General features: G+C 30.1%; 1 protein-coding gene across 1 annotated transcript in view; it reads right to left on the bottom strand.

Moving 5' to 3' along the window:
- Positions 1–17,664, bottom strand: part of LOC118195292 (uncharacterized) — a 43,973-nt gene extending 26,309 nt beyond the window's left edge. The window contains exons 1-5 of the mRNA XM_085808550.1: positions 17,550–17,664; positions 11,522–11,772; positions 6,822–6,947; positions 3,933–4,048; positions 719–948 (exon numbers count right to left, since the gene is read on the bottom strand). Of these exons, the coding sequence (XP_085664676.1) occupies positions 719–948; positions 3,933–4,048; positions 6,822–6,947; positions 11,522–11,763 (714 nt within the window). The 5' untranslated portion in view covers positions 11,764–11,772; positions 17,550–17,664. The remainder of the gene's footprint in view (positions 1–718; positions 949–3,932; positions 4,049–6,821; positions 6,948–11,521; positions 11,773–17,549) is intronic.
- Positions 17,665–27,445: the final 9,781 nt, after the last annotated feature.

Below are 27,445 nucleotides of genomic sequence, written 5' to 3'. Positions count from 1 at the left end.
TTTTCTGTTTTCTGAATGCATTTAGAAAGAGGAAAATTTCATGAAAATTTTTTTATTGAAAAAAAAAAAATTGCCTCTAAAAAGCTAAGGCAAAACACATGACGAAATAGACTAGTACTAACCGATACATCACAAAAATGCTACCCGACTGATGCCTGTGAGCTTTCGGTAATCCTGCCTCGAAGCTGTTTTGGATGTTTCTAGAAAGATGAGACTTAAAAAATTCTTTTACTGCTAAGGAAGGGCAGGGATGCTTCCCCCCAATTTAACATCAGACCAATTACAGAAAGTATATATATGCATTATATCTTTTCTTTTTTTGCTGACCCTTTATTTATTTTACACAGAAAATGATTACAATATTAAAAGAAAGTTCATAACGCACATTAAAGGACAAAGACAATAGATGTATGCTACTACACACAGCATTTAATTCAAAGAAGCTCAAGTATTTATTCAATTTTAATCTCAGCATTTTATGAAATTATGCTTAGTTACTAAATTACAAAATTCTGGACAAAATCAAATAGTAGCAGTAAGGAAATTACATTGGAATACTTAAAATCTTATTATTATTATTATTATTATTATTTTTTTTTTTTTTTTTTTGCTTTGTTTTTTAAAAGACAATATTAAAATTGTTTGCACTCCAAAGAACATATTGAATTAATTTAAAAAAAATCTTCTTTCACCTTTGTATAAAAAATTAAAAACTTACTTCTTCAAATGTAAAAAGAAGAGGGTATTTTTCTTTTACATGCTGTACAAGAGGGAGATCATGAAGAATGAAGTGTCTTCTATTGTCATATGACTCAGCTAACAACCTAGTAACCTCAGCTCTATCAAGATTTCCGTTTCTAGCAATGCGTTTGATTTGTAATTCGACCTGGTCATTTTTTCTTTTCTTACTATGATTAGCTCCTGTTAATTCCTTTGGTTCCACTGATTCTAAGAATAAGGAAAAACTGTTAATACAAATGTTTCCAATATACAATACATTTTATCAATATTTTTCAATATCTATTTTCAATCGCTATTTTTCAATATACAATAACTTTTCAGTTAATAAGGTATCACTCAGTACTAAATTCAAATACTGGTGTGAAATAACAAACATAGCATTCCAAATCCATGAAAAGAATTGATATTTGCAAACAAGAAAGTGTGCAATTATTCCAACTGAGAGTTGCTGTTGACAGATTTCTCAAAGTGCGAGTGCTTAAAGTGAATACAGGGTATGCCAAAAGTCTATCATTTAAAAATGAAATAACTCGACTTTTATTTGCTAACTTTTAACATAACAGTATACACATTTTACAGATTTTTCTGACTTAAAATGAAGGATAACATCTTTTAAAAGACCCTCGTTTTTCCCTGTACAAAGGTGAACTCTTTCTATGGTACTCGCCATAACTGCCTGCAAAGTGACTCAGTTTGTCATTCAAATTTTCAGACGAATACCGTCTTTCAGCTCAACTAACAGGGGCCATTTAAAATATGTTATCTTTCATGTTTAGGTCACACAAATCTCCAAGATATGTATATTATAATGTTAAAAAGAAAATTATTAAATATTCAAAAGTAAAAAAAAAAAATAATAATGTAAAGTGACTTTTGGTCCAGCGTATAAATAAAATAGCTATCAGACAAAGATCACATGAACATTCAAACCACTATCTGCTTAATAAAATTATGTTTTTCATGATGATTTCTTATTCATGTGGCAGTAAAATGCAAATTCATTTTTAGAGCTTTCTGAGTGACGTTTTTCAGTATGTATGTATGACATTGTTGCATGCGTACGGGTTCATAATAAATTGAATGTACAAGTCCGATGAAAAGTGAATAAAATTTATTCTTATCATAACAAATAAAACAAAATGCTGAAATTTCCTCAGAGATATTTGTACAATATCGCAAAAGTACTCAACATATGCAACTCATTTTTCATCCAAAATAGAGAAGAAGAAAATCCAAAAAAGAGAAGAAATAATGCTATATTTTACACAAATTATATTGAGTTCAAAAGTTCATTTAAAAATTAACAGCACCACACAGTTAACAATGATCCACCATAAAAATAAAAATATTAATATGAGCCATAGTATTTGTTCTAAATTCATACTTCATACTTGGAAGGGAATTCAAAATAGATTGTAGGCATGATCTAAAGCAGCGATTCTCAACTTTTTGGCTAACACATACCATCTAAACAAAAATTTCAAACTTTTAGTACCACCACTACAAAGTACTACTACTACCACTCATGAACAAAGCTCAGATAGCAGAAATTTACGAGTGTTAGAAAAAAACTCAATCAGGATGTTGGGGTTTTAATTTTTGAATTTAATGGTTAAAAATACTTCTTTCTTTATGTGCCACCTATTTTTCTCTTGCGTACCACTGGTTGAGAACCCCTGATCTAAAGTATCAAATACAGCTTATACATTTTTTTTAATTCAATTAATTTTGTCAGTCAAATGTTTGTGTAAAACTTGAAAACATCTGCAAATGCCTCGGCAGTGTGATTCTTTTTTCTACAAAGTAAAGAAAAAGATTCTTGGCGTTTTGGACAGTCAGAACAAAAAAAATCATAAAACAAATAATAATCATCACTAATCCTCAAAGTAATCACCATCAGCATCTAGTGCCTTTTGCCTACAGGTGGCTAACTGTGTGATGCCATCGTGGTAAAACTCAGGATGCAAAGAACTTCCATGAGAGCTTTCTTGGACGCAAAGAAGTCCATGAGTGCTTTTTTGAGGTTTGGCCGGTTGTTGAAGGATTTCCCACGAAGATGGTTGTGCAAGAAGTGGAAAAGGTGGTCATCTGTTGGCATGAGGTCTGGTGTGTATGGTGAATGGGTAGTGTCTCCCAGCCCAGTCGATGGATGGTGTCTATGGCCTCCCGAGTCACATGCGGCCTTTCATTATCATGGAGGAAGGAGTACACCCTTAAGTTTGACCAATGCTGGCTCTTCATGCATCAGTGCCTGATGCACACTTTCCAACTTCTGCGAGTACAGGCCTGCTGTGATGGTATGGCCCACTGGCAGGAGCTCATAGTGCAACACTTGGAGGCCAGTCGAATGCTCGTCAATCACTGCACCTACCCTTTAACATTCACCTTCAGACATATGTTGCATCCCTCCACAATGCTGATTGGTGCTGCAAGTTAAATTATTTACGGAATTTGCCAAACCATATTTGCATGCCGCATTTTGTAGTTGTGACTCAATTTTTTCAGGGTGCATATTATATATATATATATATATGTATTTTACAACAGGGTATATCAAGAAATAATTAATCAATTAAAATGACAATGTAATACAAAGAATATTTAAACAACAAAATTGAAATAAGACAAAATACTATCAAATAGTTAAAAATTTTTTTGGTCTTTTTCAAGGGGCAGTATGAAAAATTTTCAGCAAAGCCACATTTCTGATTTAAATTTGGATCATTATCAAAGTTAATTCATGCAATAAATCGAAAAAATCAATAGGAAGTGATTTAAAATGTTAGTAGCTTAAAAATAAACTAATAATCAAGTTTGAAAATAAAGTAATTTTAACTAATCACATTTTAAATTACTCTTTATTGATTTTTATGATTCATTTCATGAATTTAGATGGTCATCCAGATATAAATCAGAAATGTGGCTTCGTTGAAAATTATTTGCTTGCTCTTTAAAAAAGAATTTTTAACAATTTATTATTATTATTCTGTTTTGCTTTTGTTTCAATTTTGTTAATTAAGTATTATTTCTGTTAGTAAGTTTGCCATTTTTATTGATTTAATTACTATAATTATCTAATTTTGCAGCATGACTTTAATAATTAATACTCTTAATTTTGCAATTCGAAACTAGTAGACACAGACAGATTTATATGTACATAATATAAAAAATTAAAATTAGCAAAAAAATACCTGTTTGTGTTATAGCATCTGTAGTCAGGGTCGGAGAACTAACTTGAACTTTTTTATTGCAAACGGTTACATTTTTATCTCTCTTTTCAGTCATAAGATTTTGTTTTGATGATCTACTAAAAAACGAAAAGAGATACCAAGTAAAAGTCAAATTTAATATGCTCAATATAAGAATTAATTTTAAGAAATCAGTAAAAAAATGTTTTTGATAACTACAAAAAGTTATCAGTAAATGGTATTTTCTTGATTATAATTCTAAAATGACTCTTGTAATTTGTATCTTGATTCCTTTTCTTTTAGTATTTATACTAGCTTAATTGTCTGGAAACATTTTCAGATATATATCTGTATACTTAAATGTACAATGACAAATATTTTTGAATCCAGTCAAAAGTCGTTAATCTGAACTCGTCGGGACTTCGGCGATTCCGGTTTATCGATTTTTCCGGATTATAGATCATCAGTTTAAATCTGGTAAGATGGCATGCAGAAATTTTAAAGTTAAAAATATGAAACCGTAATTTATGAAATAAAGAACAATTATGATCTAAAGGGTATCAAAATTTACAAAAAAAAAAAAAAAAAAAAAAAAAAGCTTAATATTTATTTGTTTACTTTATTAAACATTTCTTTCAATGTAAGTTGTTTAAGTTGCTTAGTTTTTTATGTGATAACACATTCTCTTTAATTCTATAAACAGACATAATTTCTTCTTCAGTTACAAAGTTCCACTGTTCAAGACCTATAATTGCTGTGTTGAGAATACCGACTAATTTGTCAATCGAAATTTATTAGTTTTCAATAACCTCTGTCACTTTCTTCGCTATCGGAAGCGAAGAAATAATTATAATGATGAGGAATTTGATTTAAATCATATCAAAGACGAAGTAATACGCCAAATAAAATAAAAACATCTGTCCTGAAGATAAGGATAGTGCTGACAGATCAACTTCCAATTTGTTGCCTCGGCGTTAAAGATAAACAAAGTTTAGATAAACAAACATTAAAGTTTAGATAAACAAAGGATATGCCTTTACCCAATTTTTGCAGCAATTCCACGTTTTGTTTAATGGACTTCAAACATACTTTCGCTTTGTAGATCCTTTACATATTAGTAAATATATATCAGAAATTCTATTTGACATAATTGAAAGTTCAAGTTTACTTTTATAAAATTACTCTAACAGTCTGCAAAAAATAATAAGCCGAATCCAATTCGAAGAATAAGCAACAACACAATCTGCAACATTAACTGAATTAGATAATTTTAGTTTAGCTTATACCCTCCTTTATACACTAAATGTTCATTTGTAAATGTATTTTTCGCACGAGCACACGCAGATTCGCAGCCGTAAAGGTCTTACGAGCATGCGTCAACGCGACGCATGCACAGAAAGTTTGTAGCTTTAAAGTCTGGATTATGGGTGTCCGAATTAATGACTTTTGACTGTATAAACCTTTTCCCTGCTCAATATTAAAGTCAAAATTCATAATAACTACAGTCAAAAGTCGTTAATCCGGACTCGTCGGGACTTCGGTGATTCCGGATTATTGATTTTTCTGTATTATAGATCATCAGTTTAAATCTGGTAAGATAGCATGCAGAAATTATAAAATTAGAAATATGAAACTGTAATTTATGAAATAAAGAACAATTACGATCTAAAGGGTATCAAAATTTACAAAAAACAAAAAGCTTAATATTTATTTGTTTACTTTATTAAACATTTCTTTCAATGTAAGTTGTTTAAGTTGCTTCGTTTTTTATGTGATAATACATTCTCTTTAATTCTATAAACAGACATAATTTCTTATTCAGTTACAAAGTTCCGCTGTTCAAGTCCTATAATTGCTGTGTGGAGAATACTGACTAATTTGTCAATCGAAATTTTTTCGTTTTCAATAACCTCTGTCACTTTCTTCGCTATGGGAAGCGAATTATAATGACGAGGAATTTGATTTAAATCATATCAAAGATGGAGTACATCGAGATGAAATACTACATTTAGTAAGAAATTATAAGCCAAATAAAATAAAAACATCTGCCCTGAAGATAAGGATAGTGCTGACAGATCAACTTCCAATTCATTGCACCGCCGCATTAAAGATAAACAAAGTTTAGATAAACAAAAGATATGCCTTTATCCATTTTTTTCAGCAATTCCACTTTTTGTTTAATGCACTTCGAAACGTACTTTCGCTTTGTAGATCTTTTACATATTAGTAAATATATATCAGAAATTCTATTTGACATAATCAAAAATTCAAGCTTACTTTTATAAAATTGCTCTATCAGTCTGCAAAAAATAATAAGCCGAAACCAATTCGAAGATTAAGGAACAACGCAATTTGCAACATTAACTGAATTAGATAATTTTAGCTTAGCTTATACCATCCGTTACACATTAAACGTGCATTCGTAAACGTATTTTGCGCATGCGCACATGCATATTCGCAGCCGTAAAGGTCTTACGTGCATGTGTCAACGCGACGCATGCGCAGAAAGTTTGTAGCTTTGAAGTTTGGATTATAGATCATTCTGGATTATGGGTGTCCGAATTAACGACTTTTGACTGTATTATGTTTTATACCTCTAGGTCTTTCTTTTTTCAATCAAAATTCAGTTTTCATATTTGTACATAATGGCAAATGACTTGATATCCCAGAAAGAGATAAGTTATTAACAAAATTATTTAAATAAAGAAAAATAGATGAGTCATCACAAATATGAATATTACATGCTTAAATGCTTTTTAAACGAAAAATTCTGGTGTAAACATTTGCTATAATAAGACAAAATTGATTTCAAAAATTAAATAAATTCTGCCAATATATGAAAATTAAAGAAAATTTTTAAACAGTTAAAAGAAAACATGACTTAAATCATACTTTTCAACATCATTCTCAATCAGCTCAATTAAGAATTTTCTCTCAGTGCCATTTAACGCTCGATTCTCCCTTAATTTTGAAATGATGCATAATTCTACTTCTGTTTTTTTATTTGATAAGCTAGGCCTGGAAATAATTAAATTATTGATATGTGAAATAGGAAATACTTACAACTCTAAAGTAATAAATACTATATGCTAATTATTTTTTCAACATTTTGACATGAAATGTTTAAAAACTGCACACACATAATCACACAAATGCACTTTTTAAACACACATATATAAATAAAAAAAAAAAAAAAAAAAAGAAGGTTTCAGATTTTAAATTACGTCCAAAGGCACGTTTTTTTAAACATTTTGTGTGTTACCTGTTAAATATCATGTTCTTTTCCCTTGAACTATAAAATTCAATTCAACAGCAAAGTCCCAAAATAATTTTAAAATGAGCATATCTCTAGAATTTCCGATACACAGTTCTGCGCGCTGGAGATAAAAAAGTTCACTCCCCTCGTAGTGTTGCCATTCCTCGCTTTTAAATCGTTGAATTTGTTAATCAAAAATCCATTAAAGTTTTACAAAATATGAAGTCAATAATATAACAAATTCCAAATTTCAAATTAGGACTTTCATATTCGCAGTAGGATTACGTCATTCAAAATTGGATAGCTCTACGTACCGTTGTTTTATCGCAATGCGAGAAACATCATACAGATTCTTCATTATTTAATATTTTTAAATATAATACAGGGTGATAGTATTTGATGGCAACGATTTAAAAAGTAATACAGCCTTTTAAACTTTTCAACACAAAATCACAAAGCAGAAACAACAGTCTTTCAGGGACAAAGCCCCTTTGGAATAAAAATTTAATACGCTGTCTCAACAGCAGTTTTAGATTTTAACAGTACCTATGAAAATGGTCTCCAACACACATTTTGTAACCTCTGTATCAAGTTGCTAATTAGAGCACTCAAATTAACATGTCTAAATTACCAAATGCAGTTAATTTAAAAACATTTAGATTTGGCAACTTACAGGAATTAAGATATTTTTCTTGTCTTCATTAGAAATCAAAAGAATTCTCACACTAATTTAATATACATTAAAAAGTGCTTCAGTCCTTTCAACTTAAATAACTGGTAGTTAAGTGACAACACAGAATGCAGATACTCATTTCTCCAAAAGAGAAATTGAAACCAAATCCTTGACCATCCAAGACAGAAATTTTTTAAGACAGACAATGAACTATACAGTGCTTTGCCATTTCAGCCTACCTACCACGGGCCTGCGTTCATGGTAATATTGCATGCCATTCAATACAAAATAGGAAGATCATTATTATTTTTTCAGATTTGTAGTTTTTATCCTTTGATGCAAAAATTGGCATATTTTTAACTTTTTCCATAAATGATGCACAGCTTTATAGATATTTTAGTCAATAATCAGCTTCAAAGCCTCATGCTATGATAATCATTTTTAAAATAAAAATTGTATAGTAAAAAAAGGCTGACATTTTTGGCTTTTTATCCTCCTAGTGATGGAAATGGCACAGATCCACAATATTCTTAATTAACAGATTATCATTACATTATAATTTATATATATGCATGATCTCTAATGCTTATTTATGAATAATGAACATAAATAATAAGAATATATGAATAAATATTTCTTTGTTACTTCTGTTAAATAACTGTCAGAAATTATATCTTTACATTTCCCCATCCAACACGTGAGCAAGAGTATAAACAAAATCTTGTCAATTATGTTTTAATGACAGTAGATCAAATGCTTTTTTTTCCGTTAATTAAAAAATTTTAGAATGATTGTTAAGAGTTTTGTGACTAGTGTTTATTGGTAGCAAGAGAGTTTTATTTTGCATCGTAGAGAAAGTATACTAGAAAAATATTAGACACTTGTTTATTGAATAATATATTTTTATGAAAGTTTTTAGAAATGCTATATATTCGTCTGAGGAGATGTAAATGATTCTCGTTTGTGATTGTCTTCAAATAAACGTTTGTGAATTTTGTGAATGAAATCTTTTTCTGATTTAATGTCTTTACGCCGATACTGTACACACCATCAATCGACCAACAGGATTCATCTGCATTTTTAAGCTGAGTAAGCGAACAGTTTCTTTCCTTCTGAGTTCACTGCTTATTGAGTTAAGTTTTGTGTTGATTATGAAAGCTCATAGAAATCTTTTAATTAGTTTAAAAAAAGGTTGAACATAGCATTGGAGGTTAGCGTGTAACGAATTTAGTAATGAGGGAAATGCTTTAGATCTATCTGTTAAGATAGCAAAATTAAAATTAATTGAAGAAAGGCTTTAACCATGGATGACTATGAAGAAAAAATTAAACAAATTATTTTTTATTGAAGATAACGATGAAAGATTGCTTGGCTTAGATGTATCAGAAGTGTACATAGATCGATAGCAGTCGCTGTAGCTAAAATTATTTAAAGTAATCTAAGTAAATTTTTAGGCTTCAGATCCAGTCTCAGTCTAGTTGACCAATTTGGATTCTATCCCCAGGCTCATATTCTGTGGCATTGCTAGTATACAGCAGCTTCACACCTCAAACCATAAAAAATTGGCTAAATTCCTCCACTGGTGGGACAATTCAGCTCAATTTTTACCTATGAAGTTGATACCTTATGTATTTTCTACACCCTTTCAATTTCATAACTCTGGCAACATGTCAAAAGAGAGCAAAGGAGGATAAAATAGTTTTCAAGTGACTGTTAAAGATTCAAAATCAAAGATCCTAATTTTTTACTGTCAAATAACTCGGGGCTAATTAGCCAAAATAGCTAGAGCTTTTTAAATTTACTATCTAGTGATTAATAAACAACGAGCTATAACTGTTAAGCAAATACATATACATTTTATGCCTGAGTTTTCATTACATATACAATACTTGAATATGAAAGAATCACGATGAACTGAATTTTCTTTTACAAATCCCACATGTATAAAAATTTAAATAATATGAGCAAAATATGCACAAATATGATTGCAACATTTGCTTGAGAATAATACCTTTTTTTCCCTATATCTTTTTATTGAAATTTCATAGAGTTTTATAATTGGTTTCTAAGTAAACTGTAGAATGAGACAAAGGAGCTCAACTATTATATTACATACAATAATCACACTGTTTAAACCACAGTGGTAATTACATTATAAACAGCACTGCTAATTAGATTTACTATGTCTAGCTGAGTGATTTTTCAGCTGCCTGAAAACAGACAGATAATAATGTATCACTAGCAGGTAATGTTATTTCAAGAAAATTTGAATGGAAGAAGGGGACTTTAGGTTAAGAAAATTACTGCTAAGCAAAGCAAATATTCATCTACATTTTTGTTTAATTTATCCTAAATTGTAAGGAAGGTCTTATTTTCCACTAAATACAATGTTCTTAAAAAAAGCATCTTGCAAATTACAAAAGGAATATCAATGACATAGTTTATCCTAGCTTTTTAATCTAAACAGTGTGCAGTGTTATCTCTTTTCTGCATATTTCAGTGCATCTTGAAAGCAGACCTTGAAAGCTTACAAATAATCTAATGTTCTATCAGTAGGAATGCTAGGAATATCCTGTACTTACGTATTATTGCAACCAGGTTGGCGCTATTTGTAAGTTTGAGTAAAAAAGTATGAATAGAAAGAAAATGTACATTTATTAATTACAGATAATTTTTAATACAGTTTTTTATATTATTTTGTTTTAAAATATAAAATAGCAATTAAACCCTTCCGGTTTTGAATTTGAATAAGTTGCAAAATTATTTTTTCGGCAGAAATCTTTTGGCTATTGCTTTTAGCACTGATTCAAAACCGTATTCGCCATAACCATGTACACGTCGACTTATTTTTACTTAAAAAAACATCCCAGAATTGCACAAAAATGGCATTGCGCACACTCTTGACTTTATCTATGTACACTGCTATTTTCTCATAAATTACAAAAATTTGCACGAAAATGCAGGAAAATTTTGTGAATCTCCACATGCTCTTTTTACAAAACTACGTATAACACGTAGGGTTGCCGTAAGTAGGGTCGCCAAATTCGGCAATTTATGCGAATTTTGGCCTGGTTGCGTTAATACGTAAGTACTGAATATCCTAACAATGCAACTCAAATACACTTCATCTAAACAAAATATACTGCAAGAGGAAAATAAAGATAAAATTCAATAGTTGTCAGGAATTTAAAAATATGCTTAATTCATAATATACTTTTTATTTCACACTAAGAGTTAAAAACCTTTATTTTATTTGCATTCTAATGTACTAAGTATTCTCCTGGATTTTATTACCTAGTTTATGATTTACTGTATTTAAAAATTTTCGCAAAAAGTAAAACAAGAGAAAAATTTCTCTTTATTTCCATTTTGTACAGTGGTTTTATTAAAGTTGAATCACCTTTTATATGATAAATGCAATGTTACTTTTTTTTATTTGCATTCTAATGTATTAAGCATTTCCTTGGATTTTATTACTTAATTTCTCACATTTATGAATTTTTCACAAGAAAGAAAACAAAAGACAAATTTCTCTATTTTCATTTAGTACAGTGATTTTAAAGAGATATACATTTATAAGATTTAATATCATCCATTTATAAGATAAATGCAATTAACACTAAAAACATTTATATTAGCATAACACCAAGATTTATATAGTACCTTTGGCCATTTAAAAATCTAGGAGGAGAAGTCCTTTGCATAATTTCTACTTTAGAAACTGGTTTTAAACTATCAACTGAGATTTGTCTCCTAGAGTTTTTCGAAGATTCAAAAATTAATATTTCATTTTCATTCACACCAAAACGTTTTGATATCTCTGTTAAAAAGTCCTTTCTTTTGCAATCAAATACCTGTGCATTATCGTGATATACAGCCTTAACACTCAATTCGTCCAAATTCATTGAGAAAGCCTGAAAAAAATTTTAAAACATGTTTTGAATAAGTGACTGTGAGATGCTATGTTAGGTTACTGATGAAATATTATGCATAATTATACAGGCATATCAAGCAATAATAATGACAACATTTAAGTGAAAATTTATATATTTATAAGTGTAAAAGTATATGAAAAAAAAATAGATTTCTATGCACATTAAATACAATATCCAGCATTATATTATATCAGCTTCACTATCCTTGATTAAACAATACATAAAAATTTTATTTATGGTATGAATTTCGTACACAATATCCATAATCAGTTAAAAAAATAATTTAGCTGATATATATATGCACATATAAACTTCAGAATACTCAGCCATTGCTTAAAACTTTAGCAATTCTGACAGTTTACTGCAGCTGGTGTTTTAATATGAAATAAAGAACTTTATTAATTTATACATAAATCTGAACAACATAAAAATTAGCATGTTCAGTACCAACCAGCTCATACATGACTATGTATTTATTGTGGCAATAAATACACAGCTCTTTAAACAGAATGAGATGCACATGTGGGACAGTAGTAGAGGCCCAGCACTTTTTAATTTCTTGGTGATATCCATAGCAACCGCACTCATATTAAAAAGTGGTCCATAAGAAGCTATGACTTACATTTATGACATGCAGTCTCAGGTTCTGACTAGTTTAAATAGCTTCAAAATTCTTATATAATATTAAAATAGTTAAAATAATATTAAAATCATACTTTTGCTTAAAACAACTCTGAATTCTCATACTGAAAAATAGTCTGAGGTATTTACACAAAAATATACTATTGGTCTGGAGAAGATGGTACTCTTTTCATGTCAGCAACAAGCACGTTTAAATACATGGCAAATTGTATATTGCAAATTATGTCATCTAATTTAAACTTATCTAGAAAAACAATAATTAAAAACTAATCTAAAAATTAATACCCCAAACAATAGTTTAAAATGAATCCTAAAATTAAACATTTATACGAATTTGAAATTTATTAAAAAATGTTTTAATAACTTTAGTACATAGTTGTAAATACTCTTACTCTAAAGTCTTACAACTTAAACTCTTACTTTAAAGTACTTAAACTCTTACTCCAAAGTTTAAAGGGTACTTTTCCGTTTCGCCGGCGCAAATCTCGCCAAGCAGACTTTATTGGCGACAACATACAGTATACACATAAAAAATATTTAAAAAAATTTAGTTCTAAGAATTCTTTTAATTTCTTCATAAACATTTTAATGTCGCTTAAATCTTTATAAAAAGCCAATAAATAAAGACAATAAATTTGTAAAAAGACATTAATTTAAGAATTTACTATGCTTTCAAGGTTCAACATCCTAATTCGCCGGTTTATATCACGTGACCCCAAGCAGTCTCATCTCACGTAAACTACTCTACAAAAATCTAATGCTCTCAGTAATTATCTACATTAATTTCAAGTTAAATCTTAATTAGGAACACAAGTTTAAATGCAAGAAATATTTCAATGCGTACGAATAGCTTACTCAGAAATTATGTAAAACTGCAGTGCTTTACTTCGCTAATGTATCCTTATTAGAATTGATGAATTTAACCCTTGACTTTACCTTTTCTATATTTTCGGCTTCGGGTAAGAGCTGTGATTGCATCCTAATTGACTTAATTACCGAAAATGGCCTTAGACATAAAACTGAACTATCTGATAAAAATTCTATGTAATTATAGTATGCCAGTATTGAAAGAAACAATCAATCTGATAAGAAAAAGCTGCGACTTGTTTTGAAAATGTGGCATAAAAGGTTACCAGCGAGAATATTCCGTTTGCATTGGTTGTACCATTATTGGCGACTTTATCGCTTGCGCCGGCAAAACGGAAAAGTACCGTTTAAAGTTTTATTTTATTTGTACTAGAAACTTTAAACTTTTACAAAGATTTGATCTATCTTCGTTTGTTTTGCAGCGTTCACCAACAGATTTTCAATTTAATTCTGAAGTTTGAAGTATGCCAGTAGCTTTTCTCAACATTGCTTTACACTTCAAGAGTTTTCTACATTCAACTGAGTTTAGCATGCCACCTCTTCCTATATAAATTTCAAAGACAAAAAAATGTAGCTATATTAAATTCTTTTAAAAATTTCCTTACGAATTTGAAATTATCACTTTTTTAAAATTAGTTTCAATAGAAACAGATGGGATAGAAGCAATGATAAGCCACATAAATGGATTTATAATTCAATGCCAAAAAGCTAATGAAATGCCTGATATAAAGTGACTAAGTAGAAGTAAATTTCTGCGATGATTTTGTGATTTATTGAGATTTTAAAAAAATAATTAAGTAGCATGATAAAAACATCCAAATTTAAATCATAAAACTCTGTAAATCATAAAACTCATATTCTCAATTAATTACTTCAATCCTATTGTGACTGGCTGGCAAATTATCGTCCTGTTTATAAGAACAACTACTGTCCCAGAAAACTTGTGCTCACGAGCACAAGACAGATAATATCAAATGTGAATTAAAATTATTAATTTATTGTTGGAGATTTACAAGTGCAAAAGCCTAGACGCACTAGCTTAACTTCAACTAATTATGTGAGTAATTTGGCTGGAGAAAGGCTAATAATGGAAAGCTAGGTAAAGGAATAGCATAACGGTAGGCATCACTGCCAAGGATTTCTCTCTAGTTTTAAGCAGCTTATGTTCTGAGATACATGCATTTCATTTACTTTCCGGTCAGAGCTAACAAAACAAACAAACAAAAACAAACAACAACAAAACAAAACAAAACAAAATTGTGATAACATATATCAAATAATTTGATGTGTTAATAACCTAAACCTTGCAACTTGGCTCGATGACTTAGTAATTCTTCTAAATTTTACAATGAAATTACAAGCTTACATTTAGAACTGTAAAATAAAAAGCAAGACAATAACTGAAATTATCAGAAGTATTAAGGCAAAATATAGCTTTAATACTTCTGATTATTTCAGTTATATAGAGCACCTTCAACAAGACAATTTGAATCTCTTTCCAAACATGTCCCAATCATCTACAAAAACAACATGTAATTATGACACTGAAATATGCATTACAGAAATTAAAAAGGTGATTAAAGACTTCAAGCTTTTGAAAAAGTTAAGTATTGTGCAGTATATCTGTCTTCATCTTTTAAAAAGGATTAAAATCAATATAAAATATATTGTGCAAAAATTTCTGAATAGTGAAAAAAATGGCTTAGAAAACAAAAATTATTACTCTACAAATGGATCTAAGCTTACAAGTCAGAGAACCTGTGAAATATTTTTAGAAATACGTCAAATGAGAAAGCAAATACAGTCAACAGTCGTTAATTCGGACACCCATAATCCGGACCTCAAAACTACAAACTTTCTGCCCATGCTTTGCGTTGACGCGTGCGCATTTAATGTATGACGGACGGTATAAGCTAAGCTAAAATTATCTAATTCAGTTAATGTTTCAGATTGTGTTGTTCCTTAATCTTTGAAATGGATCCGGCTTATTATTTTTTGCAGACTGTTAGAGCAATTTTATAAAAGTAAAGCTTGAACTTTCGATTATGTCAAATAGAATTTCCGATATATATTTACTGATATGTGAAGGATCTACAAAGCAAAAGTATGTTTCGAAGTCCATTAAACAGAAAGTGGAATTGCTGCAAAAAATGGATAAAGGCATATCCTTTGATTATCTAATCATTCCGAAATATGTTTATCAATTTCACGCTGCTCTGCAGGGGGGAGGGAAACGATGCGGCGCGCAATAAATTGGAAGTTGATCTGTCAGCCCTATCCATATCTTCAGGGCAGATGTTTTTTATTTGGCTTATAATTCCTTACTAAATGTAGTATTTCATCTCGATGTACTCCATCTTTGATATGATTTAAATCAAATTCCTCGTCATTATAATTCACTTCCAATAGTGAAGAAAGTGACGCAGAGGTTATTGAAAACGAAAAAATTTCGATTGACAAATTAGTCGGCATTCTCGACTCAGCAATTATAGGACTTGAACAGCGGAACTTTGTAACTAAACAAGAAATTATGTCTGTTTAATAGAATTAAAGAGAAAGTATTATCACATAAAATGAAGCAACTTGATCAACTTACATTGAAATAAATGTTTAATAAAGTAAACAAATAAATATTAAGCTTTTTCTTTTTGTAAATTTTGATACCCTTTACATCATAGTTCTTTATTTCATAAATTACGGTTTCATATTTTTAATTTTATAATTTCTGCATGCCATCTTACCAGATTTAAACTGATGATATATAATCTGGAAAAATCGATAATCTGGAATCGCCGAAGTCCCGAGTCCGGATTAACGACTTTTTACTGTACAATAAATATGTCTATTCTTATTTTGGATCTAGGTATTAATGTGAAGCAGCTTTTACATATTTAAATTTTACAAAGACTAAATATCATCCATTATTTAATGATTTACATACTGAAGACTCATTGTCATTATAAATGGATACTCACCAAATTATGAATGCTTGGAGACATGCAGACACAGAATTCCCATAAATAATAAGGTAATGAAATAAAATTTTAAGGTGTGTTTTCTCTATGGCTACTTTTAAATTAATAAATATTATTAACAAAATATCATGCTATTTAACACTCTCTTCCCCATTGTCATTTATTAGTATACAAAATACAAGGTTGAATGTTTTAAATATCAGGATTTTAATGATTAGGACACACTTTAAAAAAAGTTGATCATGTATACATATATATATATATAGAGAGAGAGAGAGAGAGAAAGTTGGTAACCCCTTCTCTAGAGGACTGCTTTTTTTTTTTTTTTTTTTTTTTTTTTTTTTTTTTTTAACATTAAGAAATTCTGCCCTCAATTTGCAAACAGTCTCTAACAGGTACAGGGACATGAGTGTATCATTACACTACCCAAAATTTCCGCAAAGCTAATTTTACTTAAGCATTACATAGATTAGGACACACTTAAAAAAAAGTTATATATATACGATCTACCGGAAAGTTCTGTTCATTTTTGGAATAAAACAAATTACAAATTTTTCTTACCATCAATAAACTTTATTAAAATAATATAATTGGTATTATTATTAATGACTTCTTGTCAGCATGAGGGCAATTTGTATATCCCATTTTTGAAAAATGATGTAACTTTTGATGCCAAAAATTGAGCTGGTGCTTGTTTGATATCTACTTCATTTTTGATTTTTTTGCCTTTCAAAAAATTTTTGCAGACGTAAATAGGACAAAAGACCATAATTTCTTAGACAATTTCTCAAAACCATGTGACACAGCATTCAACAGCAAGACGAACAAATAAAAACCTTGATCTTGCCGAGTGCTCATTGTCTAATATACACCAGAAGGCACGCAGTGGCACCAGATGCTCATTGGAGAACTGAAACACGATGTTTTTGGACATGTGCTCTAACTTACAAAGCAGAAGTGCACCATAATGTCTTAATGATGAAATGACTTTCTTTTCTTTCATACATAATCTAGGGAAAAAAATACGTGCTTTCAGATGCTGTAAGTCACTTTTCTGGATGCAAATAATGAAGTATTAAGCCAAGCTACATAAAAATAGTGAGAAATTTTAAGAACAAGAGAAACTTGGAAAAAATATTTTGTAAATTGGGTTGGCAGGAGTATGGTAGGAAACTGGGAGAATTGGCAACTCTGCATACTTTATTAATTTAAAATTCAGGTTTCAATTATAAAATAAGGATTATGTGATACATTAAAAAATAAAACACTTACATTCTTCTCTAAATCTTTGTCTCTTTTTTTTATGCTGTTCTGCTCAGATACACAGGTTTGCTTTCGCTTACAAAACCTCACAGAACTCCATAGACTCAGCGTTGTGCAAATCTTCACAATATTGGCTATCTACCAAATGCATTTCCTCTTCCTTTCCATTAGAAATTCTGGCGCAAAATTCTGAATTCCTGCTGAAAGTTTATCACAGTTTCTTCCATTCCTGGCAAGTGCCACTAGTACATATTTTAAAATCAAGTTTAATGCAAAAAATAGGATCAGATGTTTACAAAAACTGTTGGAAACAAGAATACAAAAAGAATGCATGCTAAAATGGTGATGTTGCTTGACTGAATGATTGTTTTGAGTATGGTAGTCTGAAGAATTTTTGTAATTCCTGTTGCCAGAATTTGGCACATTCTGAAAATTTTCAGATTTCTATGAAGGTGGTTGTGATAATACATAATTACCTAGATTATAACATGCTATGGTTTTTGCCTTTTCACCTGCAATGATGCTTTGCACTGCAGTTTTAATAGCTTTATGCGATGTCACATATTTCTGTATTCTTTTTTTTTTTTTTTCCCTAAGAATCCTTTATTATAAATTATTTCTTAACATGTCATAATAATATTGTACATTTTCATGTGCAAAATAAGTTTTAAGATGTTTGTGTGCAGTTTTTTAACACCTTTATTTAATTACTGTGCCATCCTTTTAACCCATTTGTTGTTCTGTACTTCACTGTAACAGTTTCTCATATCTTATGATTTTGCTGCTGAATTTTATGTGGCATTAAGTGTGAAGAATGTTATACTTAATAAAGTTAACAATAAAAAGAAAAAAACCAGTTCTGTTATCTTACTAAGAAAACTGAACATTGATATAATGAACTGGGGAAAGACTGACAAAATAGAAAAAAGTATACCAACACTTAACACTGTATCGGGAATTCCATATATATGCAGCTTTAAAAAATTTTGCAATTTTACTGTTGAATTTTGCACGACATAAGTGTGAAGGAAGGGATGCTTAATAATAAAGCTAAAAGAAAAAAAGTGTTAGCATAAGCGAGTTCAAAAGCAGACTGGTAATTTTTGATGCTCAGTAAGAACATAAACAACCTTAACAAAACCTATGGTGCAACACTGAAATCTGAATCCTTTCAGATTTTCTTTTGGTACTTACATATTATATTATTGCACCCACCTTAGAAGAAATTGCCAAAACTTCAGAATACAACAAATTCTAGTAACTACATACATAACAATTATTCAGGCAACCATGCCCATGATAAATACTCAGTTTCCAATGTCATCATTTTCATATGCATTCTTTTTTCTATATTCCAAGTTCTAATAAGCGTTTATAGAAAAATTATGATTATTCTTTGTCTTAAACTTGATTTTAAAATTTGTGCTTGTAGATTTTTCTGATAATAGAAGAAAGAAGGAATTCAGGAGGAATTTCAGCAAGACTGCATTATTTCCGCAAAGTCACTAAAAGAATAATTCTTTCTCAAAGAGATCGCTACAAAACTTCCACCACAATAAAAATTAAAACCTGTTTTTAATGGGTTTATTGATACTCATTTGAAATAAATATATAGGTGAAATGTAGAATATGTATGCAATAATATTTTTTTTATTTTTACAATAAAAGTTATTGATCCTTTTCTTTTGCAAAATTTGCTGACTACATACATAAGTACTGTAGAGACATTATGTTATTTTAAGCAAAGTCATGAAAAATGAGCAATGCCCTCGCTGGGAGTCGAACCTCTTGAATAAGTGCCGAGCATGCTGAGCACTACACCACGAAGGCAGCAGGAGAAATACCTTATAGTACCTTTCTTTCTTTTTCCCTTAATAAAGATATTTTCATTTCATTTTAAAACTGTGTTTAATTTTCTGAAATACACCATACTAAATTTTTTGGGGGTATGAACAATCATTTTATATATATTTATATATATAAAGTTTTTCAAATTAGTTTGATTTCAAAATAGTACGGGATACTCTAACCAGATTATGCAAGGTACTGCTGCATTTTAGTTTTAAGTATATCTGTTTCAAAGATTTTTGATTTCAATTCTGATATTCAATTTTGATTCAAACGCATACGCGTAAACGTATTATGCGCATGCGCACAATACGTTTACAAATCCGCGTTTAATGTATAACGGACGGTATAAGCTAAGCTAAAATTATATAATTCAGTTAATGTTGCAGATTGCGTTGTTCCTTAATCTTCTAATTGGATCCGGCTTATTATTTTTTGCAAACTGTTAGAGCAATTTTATAAAAAGTAGCTTGAACTTTCGATTATGTCAAAAAGAGTTTCCGATTCTGGAGTTGCCAAAGGATCTACAAAACTAAAGAATATTTTGATGTCCATCAAACAAAAATTGGAATTGCTGCAAAAAATGGATAAAGGTATGAAGAAAGTGACAGAGAGGTGAGTGAAAATGAAAAAATTTCTACTGACAAGTTAGTCTGTATTCTCAGCACAGCAATTACAGGACTAGAACAGCGGAACTTTATAACTGAACAAGAAATTATGTCTGTTTATAGAATTAAAGAGAGAGTATTAGCACATAAAACAAAGCAACTTAAACAACTTACATTGAAAGAAATGTTTAATAAATTAAACAAATAAGTATTAAGCTTTTTTTTTTTTTTTTTTTTTTTGTAAATTTTGATACCCTTTACAACATAACTGCTCTTTATTTCATAAATTACGGTTTCATATTTTTAATTTTATAATTTCTGCATGCCATCTTACCAGATTTAAATTGATGATCTATAATCTGGAAAAACCCCTAATCTGGAATCGCCGAAGTCCCGACGAGTCCAGATAAAAGACTTTGTACTGTATATGGATGTACATGTTCATTCATGCATGTATAATATATGTATGTGCATACACACACATATATATGCACACCTACAAATACACACATGCATACATACATTTCTGTATCTGGTCTCAATAGCAGAAGAGTACCATTTAAATTATAATTAATTTAAAACATGTTCAAATGATTAAACTTGCATGAATATTTCACCATTTTTAAGCAATTTTAAGACAAAATGAAAAGATAGATCAACTTCTGCATTAAAGAAAGAAATATTGTCAATCAATATGCCAAACTTAGCAAGTTATTGCCAAATGTGCAATCAAACTGAAGAAATCAGACATTTAGTGATATTTGGCATATGAGGACATTTGGCTTAACATGAAGAAGAGGAAAGCCCTACGCCAGGCTGAAATTGCTACATGTTTGGTTACTTGCACCTGTTTCAGGGAAGGGAAGAGGGGAGAATTTTCAGCTAAAAAAACACCATTTTCCTTTGCTGACAGCTGATCTCCCACTGACTGAAAATGGACGTCACCTTTTTTAAAGACATTTGACCTTCAGTAGCCAATGCTGACAAGACTGAATTAAATTAAATATACAGAAGATTGAAATTAATATACGTTTCTTGTTTAGTTAATTTAATTTATATACCAGACTAGCACTGCGATGGCTGAGCAATTAAAGTTGCTCAACTGTTCTGAAAATTTCTAGTTCACACTTACAGATTGACTTCAAGGGAAAAAATATCTTACTATAAGATAGACAATCCGAAAAGGTTTTTTCCTTTGATTTCACGTTTGAAAGCAGACCGAGTATCAATTTTCAGTTTGTATCACAATATTAATGAAAAGTGAAAAGAATTTGAAAAAACACATTCTTACGAAGTTTAAATTGAAGATAACAAGGAATATACTGACATGGCACTGAGAAAATTTACCCTAAAAAAAGTGGACAAAATATTAAGAACAACTAAAATCTTGAATGATGAATGAATTCATCCATTGCTATTGAGTTTGTATGAAGAAAAAATTCTAGCTTTATATAAATTTTTATCCCCAAAAGAATGCATGTGTACTTTTTATATACATACAAAGAATAAAGAATATTATTTTTTATAAACTTTAATTTTTTACATAACACATTTAAGATATTTATTTTTTATCTCAACATTAACAGAGTTCCAAAAAAGATGGAAAATTTTAGATGCAAAAAATTCTAGGCAGAGATCATTCATTTCACATACATTATCACAGACTCAAATATTGCTACATTTTCTAAGGCAACAATAACTGTGACAATCAAAGTATTTCTGCATTTTGTTACTTAAATCAAAATATCTCATAATTTATTGACACAAAGGCCCAATGGCACATTTCTGAATTTGTTCTAAAGCCATATCAAACAAAAACACTTAATATGGCTTTTTTATAAATATATTTTATGAATTGTAATTGGATTTAAAGCACTTCAGTTTTAACTTTGAAACTCATTTTCTACAATAATTGCAATCAATATTAGAAAAAAAAAACTTAAATATTATCTACAGCTTACCTCTAATAAATGATGAGTTTATCAGAATCTGTGATTCTGATGTACAACATGGTCTGTTTTGCCTGAAGGTTATTTCTCTGAATATTTTCAAAATGTCATACTCACCCTTCATGCATCTGCATAAGCAAAAGTCACATAGGTTAAGGCTAAATTTACACAAACTATAGTTGTACGCAGGTAATTAAAACAGACATACAAAGTTAAAAGTCAAAATAAGCGCAATGAAATCCATACGTCTAGCAATAGAGAAAATACTGCATTTGCAAATACAAAATATAAATTTGAATATGCCAGAAATGTTGTCATACCAAAAAAAATAGTATTGTACAAAGTAACATTAATCAAGAAGGGAAGCAGGGAAAATTTTCTAGCCTTGTTTAGAATTATGACACCAATAGACACAACTTCTAATTCTGTTTTTATATGACAGATATGTTCCTAACACTGCGTAAAAAAAAGAAGGGTAGAGTAGACTTTAAGGTACTCCTTGTATTATGGCGAAGTTGTTGTTTGATTTATCCCCAAGTTGCTGTTTCACTTATGGTAGCCTGAGTAGTGAATGTTATGGAAACCCTATTGTGACATAATCAGGTGCATAATTCTGGGAAATTTTGAATCATGGGATGTTTTGTAAGCGTTTTTGTGGTGTGTGTTAAAACTGTTTAGATGGATTTGAATGCGTTTGTAGGAATGGTTCAGATGGTCACTATGTGAAGCGTTCGATCAGAAAGAGTACCTGGTTTGAAAAAAGTCATTTGAGTATGATTGATATTTTGATTTTTACGTGGCTCTGCGTGTACTAAGCGAACTCGAAAATCATGGTAAGTGAATATTTGCTTTTGGTAGTGCTTAAATGTATAACATGTTTTTCTTTTTTTATGTTATTTTATTGTTTGGTTTAAAATGTATTTTATTGAGATTATGTATTTTTTGTTTGCCTATATTGCAGAATTTGGTTCTCCTTAGACATTTTAAGTGAAAATATATCGATGTGTACATGGACAAAGTAAAGAGAGTGCGCAATGCAAGTTTGTGCAATTCTGGGATTTTTATTAAGTGAAAATAGGTCGGCGTGTACATGGATAAAGTTAGAAGAGTGCGCAATGCCATTTTTGTGCAATTCCAGGGGGAGGTTAAGTGAAAATAAGTTGATGTGTGCATGGATACTGAGTTTGTGCAACTGTTTGTCTTGTTATTTTGGCTTTGTGTAGCGGCGATTAGTCAAAGAATTGCACAAATTCAGTATCCATGTACCGCTAAAAATCGCCAAGGGGTACCCTAAACTATACTTTTACCAATTGTATCCATGCAAGAAAAGATCGGTTTTGGATCTAAAAAGTCAACAAATATAATTTTAAAAAATTCTTGGTACTCTTCCGTTATTGAGGCCAAATTCAGAAACATGTATGCATGTGTATATGAATGTATGTGTTCATGTATGCATGTACAAATGTGTGCACACATATATGCACACAGACGCATATATACATACATTCCTGAATCCAGTCCTGATAACAGAAGAGAACCAAAATCTCAAAATATTTATTTCAGTAAACTATACAAATGTATGAAAATGTATTAAAGTAAATTTGCATTTGAAATTAAAAAAAAAAAAAAAAAAAAAGTCATCATGCTTCATCTCTCAAAAAAGTCAGTCTTACATATAACAGTTATTCATTTTCACTTTCTGATAATAAACATCACATAGATTTTCAAATATATGGATTATCACTATTATCACCAGTTCCTCTATCAATGAAATTTTTTCTCTTGAGCAAAATCATCACAGCTTTCCTCTGGTGTTAATGTTTCAGTGGTTTTACATATTTAGTAATTAAATGCTTCCTACAAATGTAGCAACTTGTTTGATCTAAAATTTGCATATTACGTTCCAAAGAAACTGCTCTCCTTTTCATTTATGTATAAATGAATTACAAGACATACAATTATTGAAATATGAATTATAAGACATTATTATATAAGGGCTACTAAAAATATCTTAGTTATTATTATTATGAAAAGAATGAAAAAATGTATACTTATTAACTTTTGAGAACATCAATATATGTGCCCAGGTTTCATTAGTGATTTACACTTTGAAATGCAGGCAGATGTTAAATGTTCTTCCGAAGATAAAAAACATCGATTCTAATTCCAAACTCTAAATATACATAACTTCGAAACAAAAGAAATAATTAACATATTTGGTCACATGATTTACTACTCATTATGGGGAGGCACTTCATACTCCTCCACTTGCTGCTATGCAATATACTTGTACATGTATGTACTACTATACCACAAATAATTTTTTTTAGGAAAATAAAATAGTATTAGAAATTTGCTGGGCCTGCTCATATTAAATCAATATGATATACATAAAAAGATAATTAATTAATTATTTTGAATTTATATTAAATCCAATTCATTTTGGAACAGTATTAGGTGTGCATATACGAAGAGACAAAAAAAAGATTATAATATGATATATGCTTAGAGGTTACTAAGCCATATGCGTATGAATAAAAAAAATTGAAAAAACATAAAAGTACCCAAATGACATAAATATATTAATGAAATAATTCGATAATTATAAAAGCATAATAAAAATATCATTATATTAAAATATATGGCATGTTAAAACAAAGGACAAAACCCATTTTATTTAAAATAAATATGTAAAACATGAAAATACTGAAAAGTATTAAAATATTTTTGACAGACAGTTAAAATTTGGACACCTGCCTATAATATGTTGCACTGATAGCAGAAATTACAATTAGGAGGATTACTTTCGGGCTTTAACAAATACTCGTGCATAATAGAGTGAACCTATTTTTAGAAGAGCTGAAAGAAATTTCCTGTTTCTGCAAATTTGACACTCTACTGCTGATTCCATTCTCTGTAACTTATTATTAGCTTATGTGTCTCAGATATTTTGTCATTTTTTAAAGATTTTTCTGCTTGGTAATAGTTTTTATGTCTGAAAAAAAAAAAAAAAGGTCAGCTTGATATTTTCACAGTTTCCTTTACTGATGTTTGCAAATTCACTGCCTTTTATGGTAACATGTCAAGGAATTCAGCAATACGGAATGTCATATTCTCAAGCCCTCAAATTTGTGCTTTCAGATATTTTAAAATACTGGGGAAGTTTGACCAAATAACAGACTTTAACGAGTACTATTTAAAACAGTATGTAAAGTCTACAGCAGAAAATGTGGCTTAAAAGAGCAAAAGAGTTGGTGTTAAGTATGTGATGCATGGCATTACAAATACCTTTTAGTAATCGCATAATGCTGCATGCATTTTAATTTACAATGATTAAATTAATTATTAAGAAATAAAATAAAAATTTAAATTATGAAATGCATTTATTGTTTTTAAATCGCTCAGATTTTTGAGCAGTTACAGGTTGATTAAATCTGAAAGATAAAATAATCTTCTTTTGAATAACAATGATCTAAGAGAATGGGTTAAGTAAAAGCTACAATCAAGATGTATTAAATATAGCAAGTTTCGTATAGAAGCAATATGTGTCAAGGCGATGAGATAATATATTCGCTGTAGTTACATAATACAAATTTGATGTAAAATGTTTGAGACTCCCCTAATAATGTTTCCGATATTAAAAATAAAAAAATTAATCTCCGGCATTGCAATATGAATGCCTATATCTGTCCCTCTTAATCATTATCTCGAATTCCAAAAAACAACAAAACAGAACCGAGGTCCTATTCTATTATTCCATGTATCATAATATCCTACTTCATTATAACATGGCTTCTTTGAGCACAAAAATTTCATTTCATTCAATTCATTTTTCAAAATAGATTTGCTAGCCACTCAATTTGCCCCCATTCAGTGAAGATCATCAAAGGATACCAATTGGCTGTTCAGAATAGACAGGAACCACCAGTGGGCAGCCAAACATCTGAAACTGTGATCCAACTATGAGCTTTTTAACTGCAACAACTTTAATACAGTATAAAGTCTAAAATCCGGACATCCATTATCCGGAATGATCTAAAATCCAGACCTCAAAACCACCAATAACGTTTTTTCTTGTAGGCTTTACGCATGTGCGTTTGATTCCCCCTTCCGCGCATAATAAAACATCTGGAGAGTCCCAATTCTTAATTTCACTTCGACACTAAATAGATACCTTGTTTTTGAAGAAACAATCATTTTAGCATAAATTTGTATGATCAGTAATTTGCCTCCATTGCTGCGTATCTGCTTGGCACATATCTCAAACCGAAACATTCTGCATAGATACATCGTCAATCCGACACCAACCTGGCAAATCATTATTTATTATACTTTCCTTTCATCACCGCATGTTTAACAAAACATGACAACTTTAGTAATGACTCATGTAGTTTTTTTATGTTAGTAATTGAACAATAATGGAGTATGGTATTGTTTTATGTTGATATTACGCTTGGCGATGATTACAGATTTAAGTTAAATGTGCTAAAAAGTGTTGACATGGAAAAATTTATCAAAAGTATCTTTCCATATGTTAAAAATAGATTTTGTTAACGATACTCATAGACCCAACAATTATATTTAGGGCTATTTTAATTAAGAATAACTGATTTGTTATTCACATAAATCCAGAACCAGTGCCAAGGCTCGTATGGCCACACCAATTCGTAGTATTTAGGACCCACAAAGACTGCATCAGGCGAGAAGATACCTAGCGCCAGCCCTCAATAAGGCTTAAGTATATGTCGAAATTTATTTCTTCAGAACTCTGATAAGGCTTAAGCATGTACAAGAAATAGACATAAGTATAATAAATAACTAAACTAATACAATTCAGGCTTAATTGTCACAGTGCAAGATAGAAGCGAGATAAAATTTAACGGGACAACTTGTTGTCAGTCGCCAAGCTCATGATGCATAGTCAAATATGTAATAGTGAAGGATAGCTAAATTCGATGATGACAGCCATTAATTTTAAAGGTTTTCGGATATTGCAAAACAAAGGTAAAATTTTCTAATTAATGGATTTTTGTAAAGAAATGTGGAGAAGCGGTAATAAATGAGGATGAGAAGTTTTTCATTGTGATGACAATGCTTCTCAATCATCAATAAATTAATGAATGGCAAAATCTGTAGTATGGTTCTAAATCCAGAAAATACGGTAAAATCCTAGTATACGGTGCAGCCTTGGCACTGAAGAAAGTGATTTTGAAAATTATCGCCAACACCAAAAAATGATCCAAAGAATGTCTATAGGTAAAAGTTTACAACTGGGTGCCCCTTGTTTATTGGCAATTCTTTTTTGACGCCACGATCGGAATCAGGAAGTCACAATTTCAAGATGGCCACTACACAAAACCAAAATAAGAAGTCGAAGAATTGCATAAGATCTGTGTCCATGTACACATCGATCTGTTTTTACTTGAAAAAACATCCTAGAATTGCACAAACTAGGCATTGCGCACTGCCTTAAATATGTCCATGTACACATCAATCTATT

Source organism: Stegodyphus dumicola, chromosome 1 (assembly GCF_044657685.1).
Source record: "Stegodyphus dumicola isolate Sdum_Otavi_A_Nest chromosome 1, ASM4465768v1".
In the NCBI taxonomy this organism is placed as follows: Eukaryota; Metazoa; Arthropoda; class Arachnida; order Araneae; family Eresidae; genus Stegodyphus; species Stegodyphus dumicola.
This window is presented reverse-complemented; position numbering and strand designations above follow the sequence as displayed.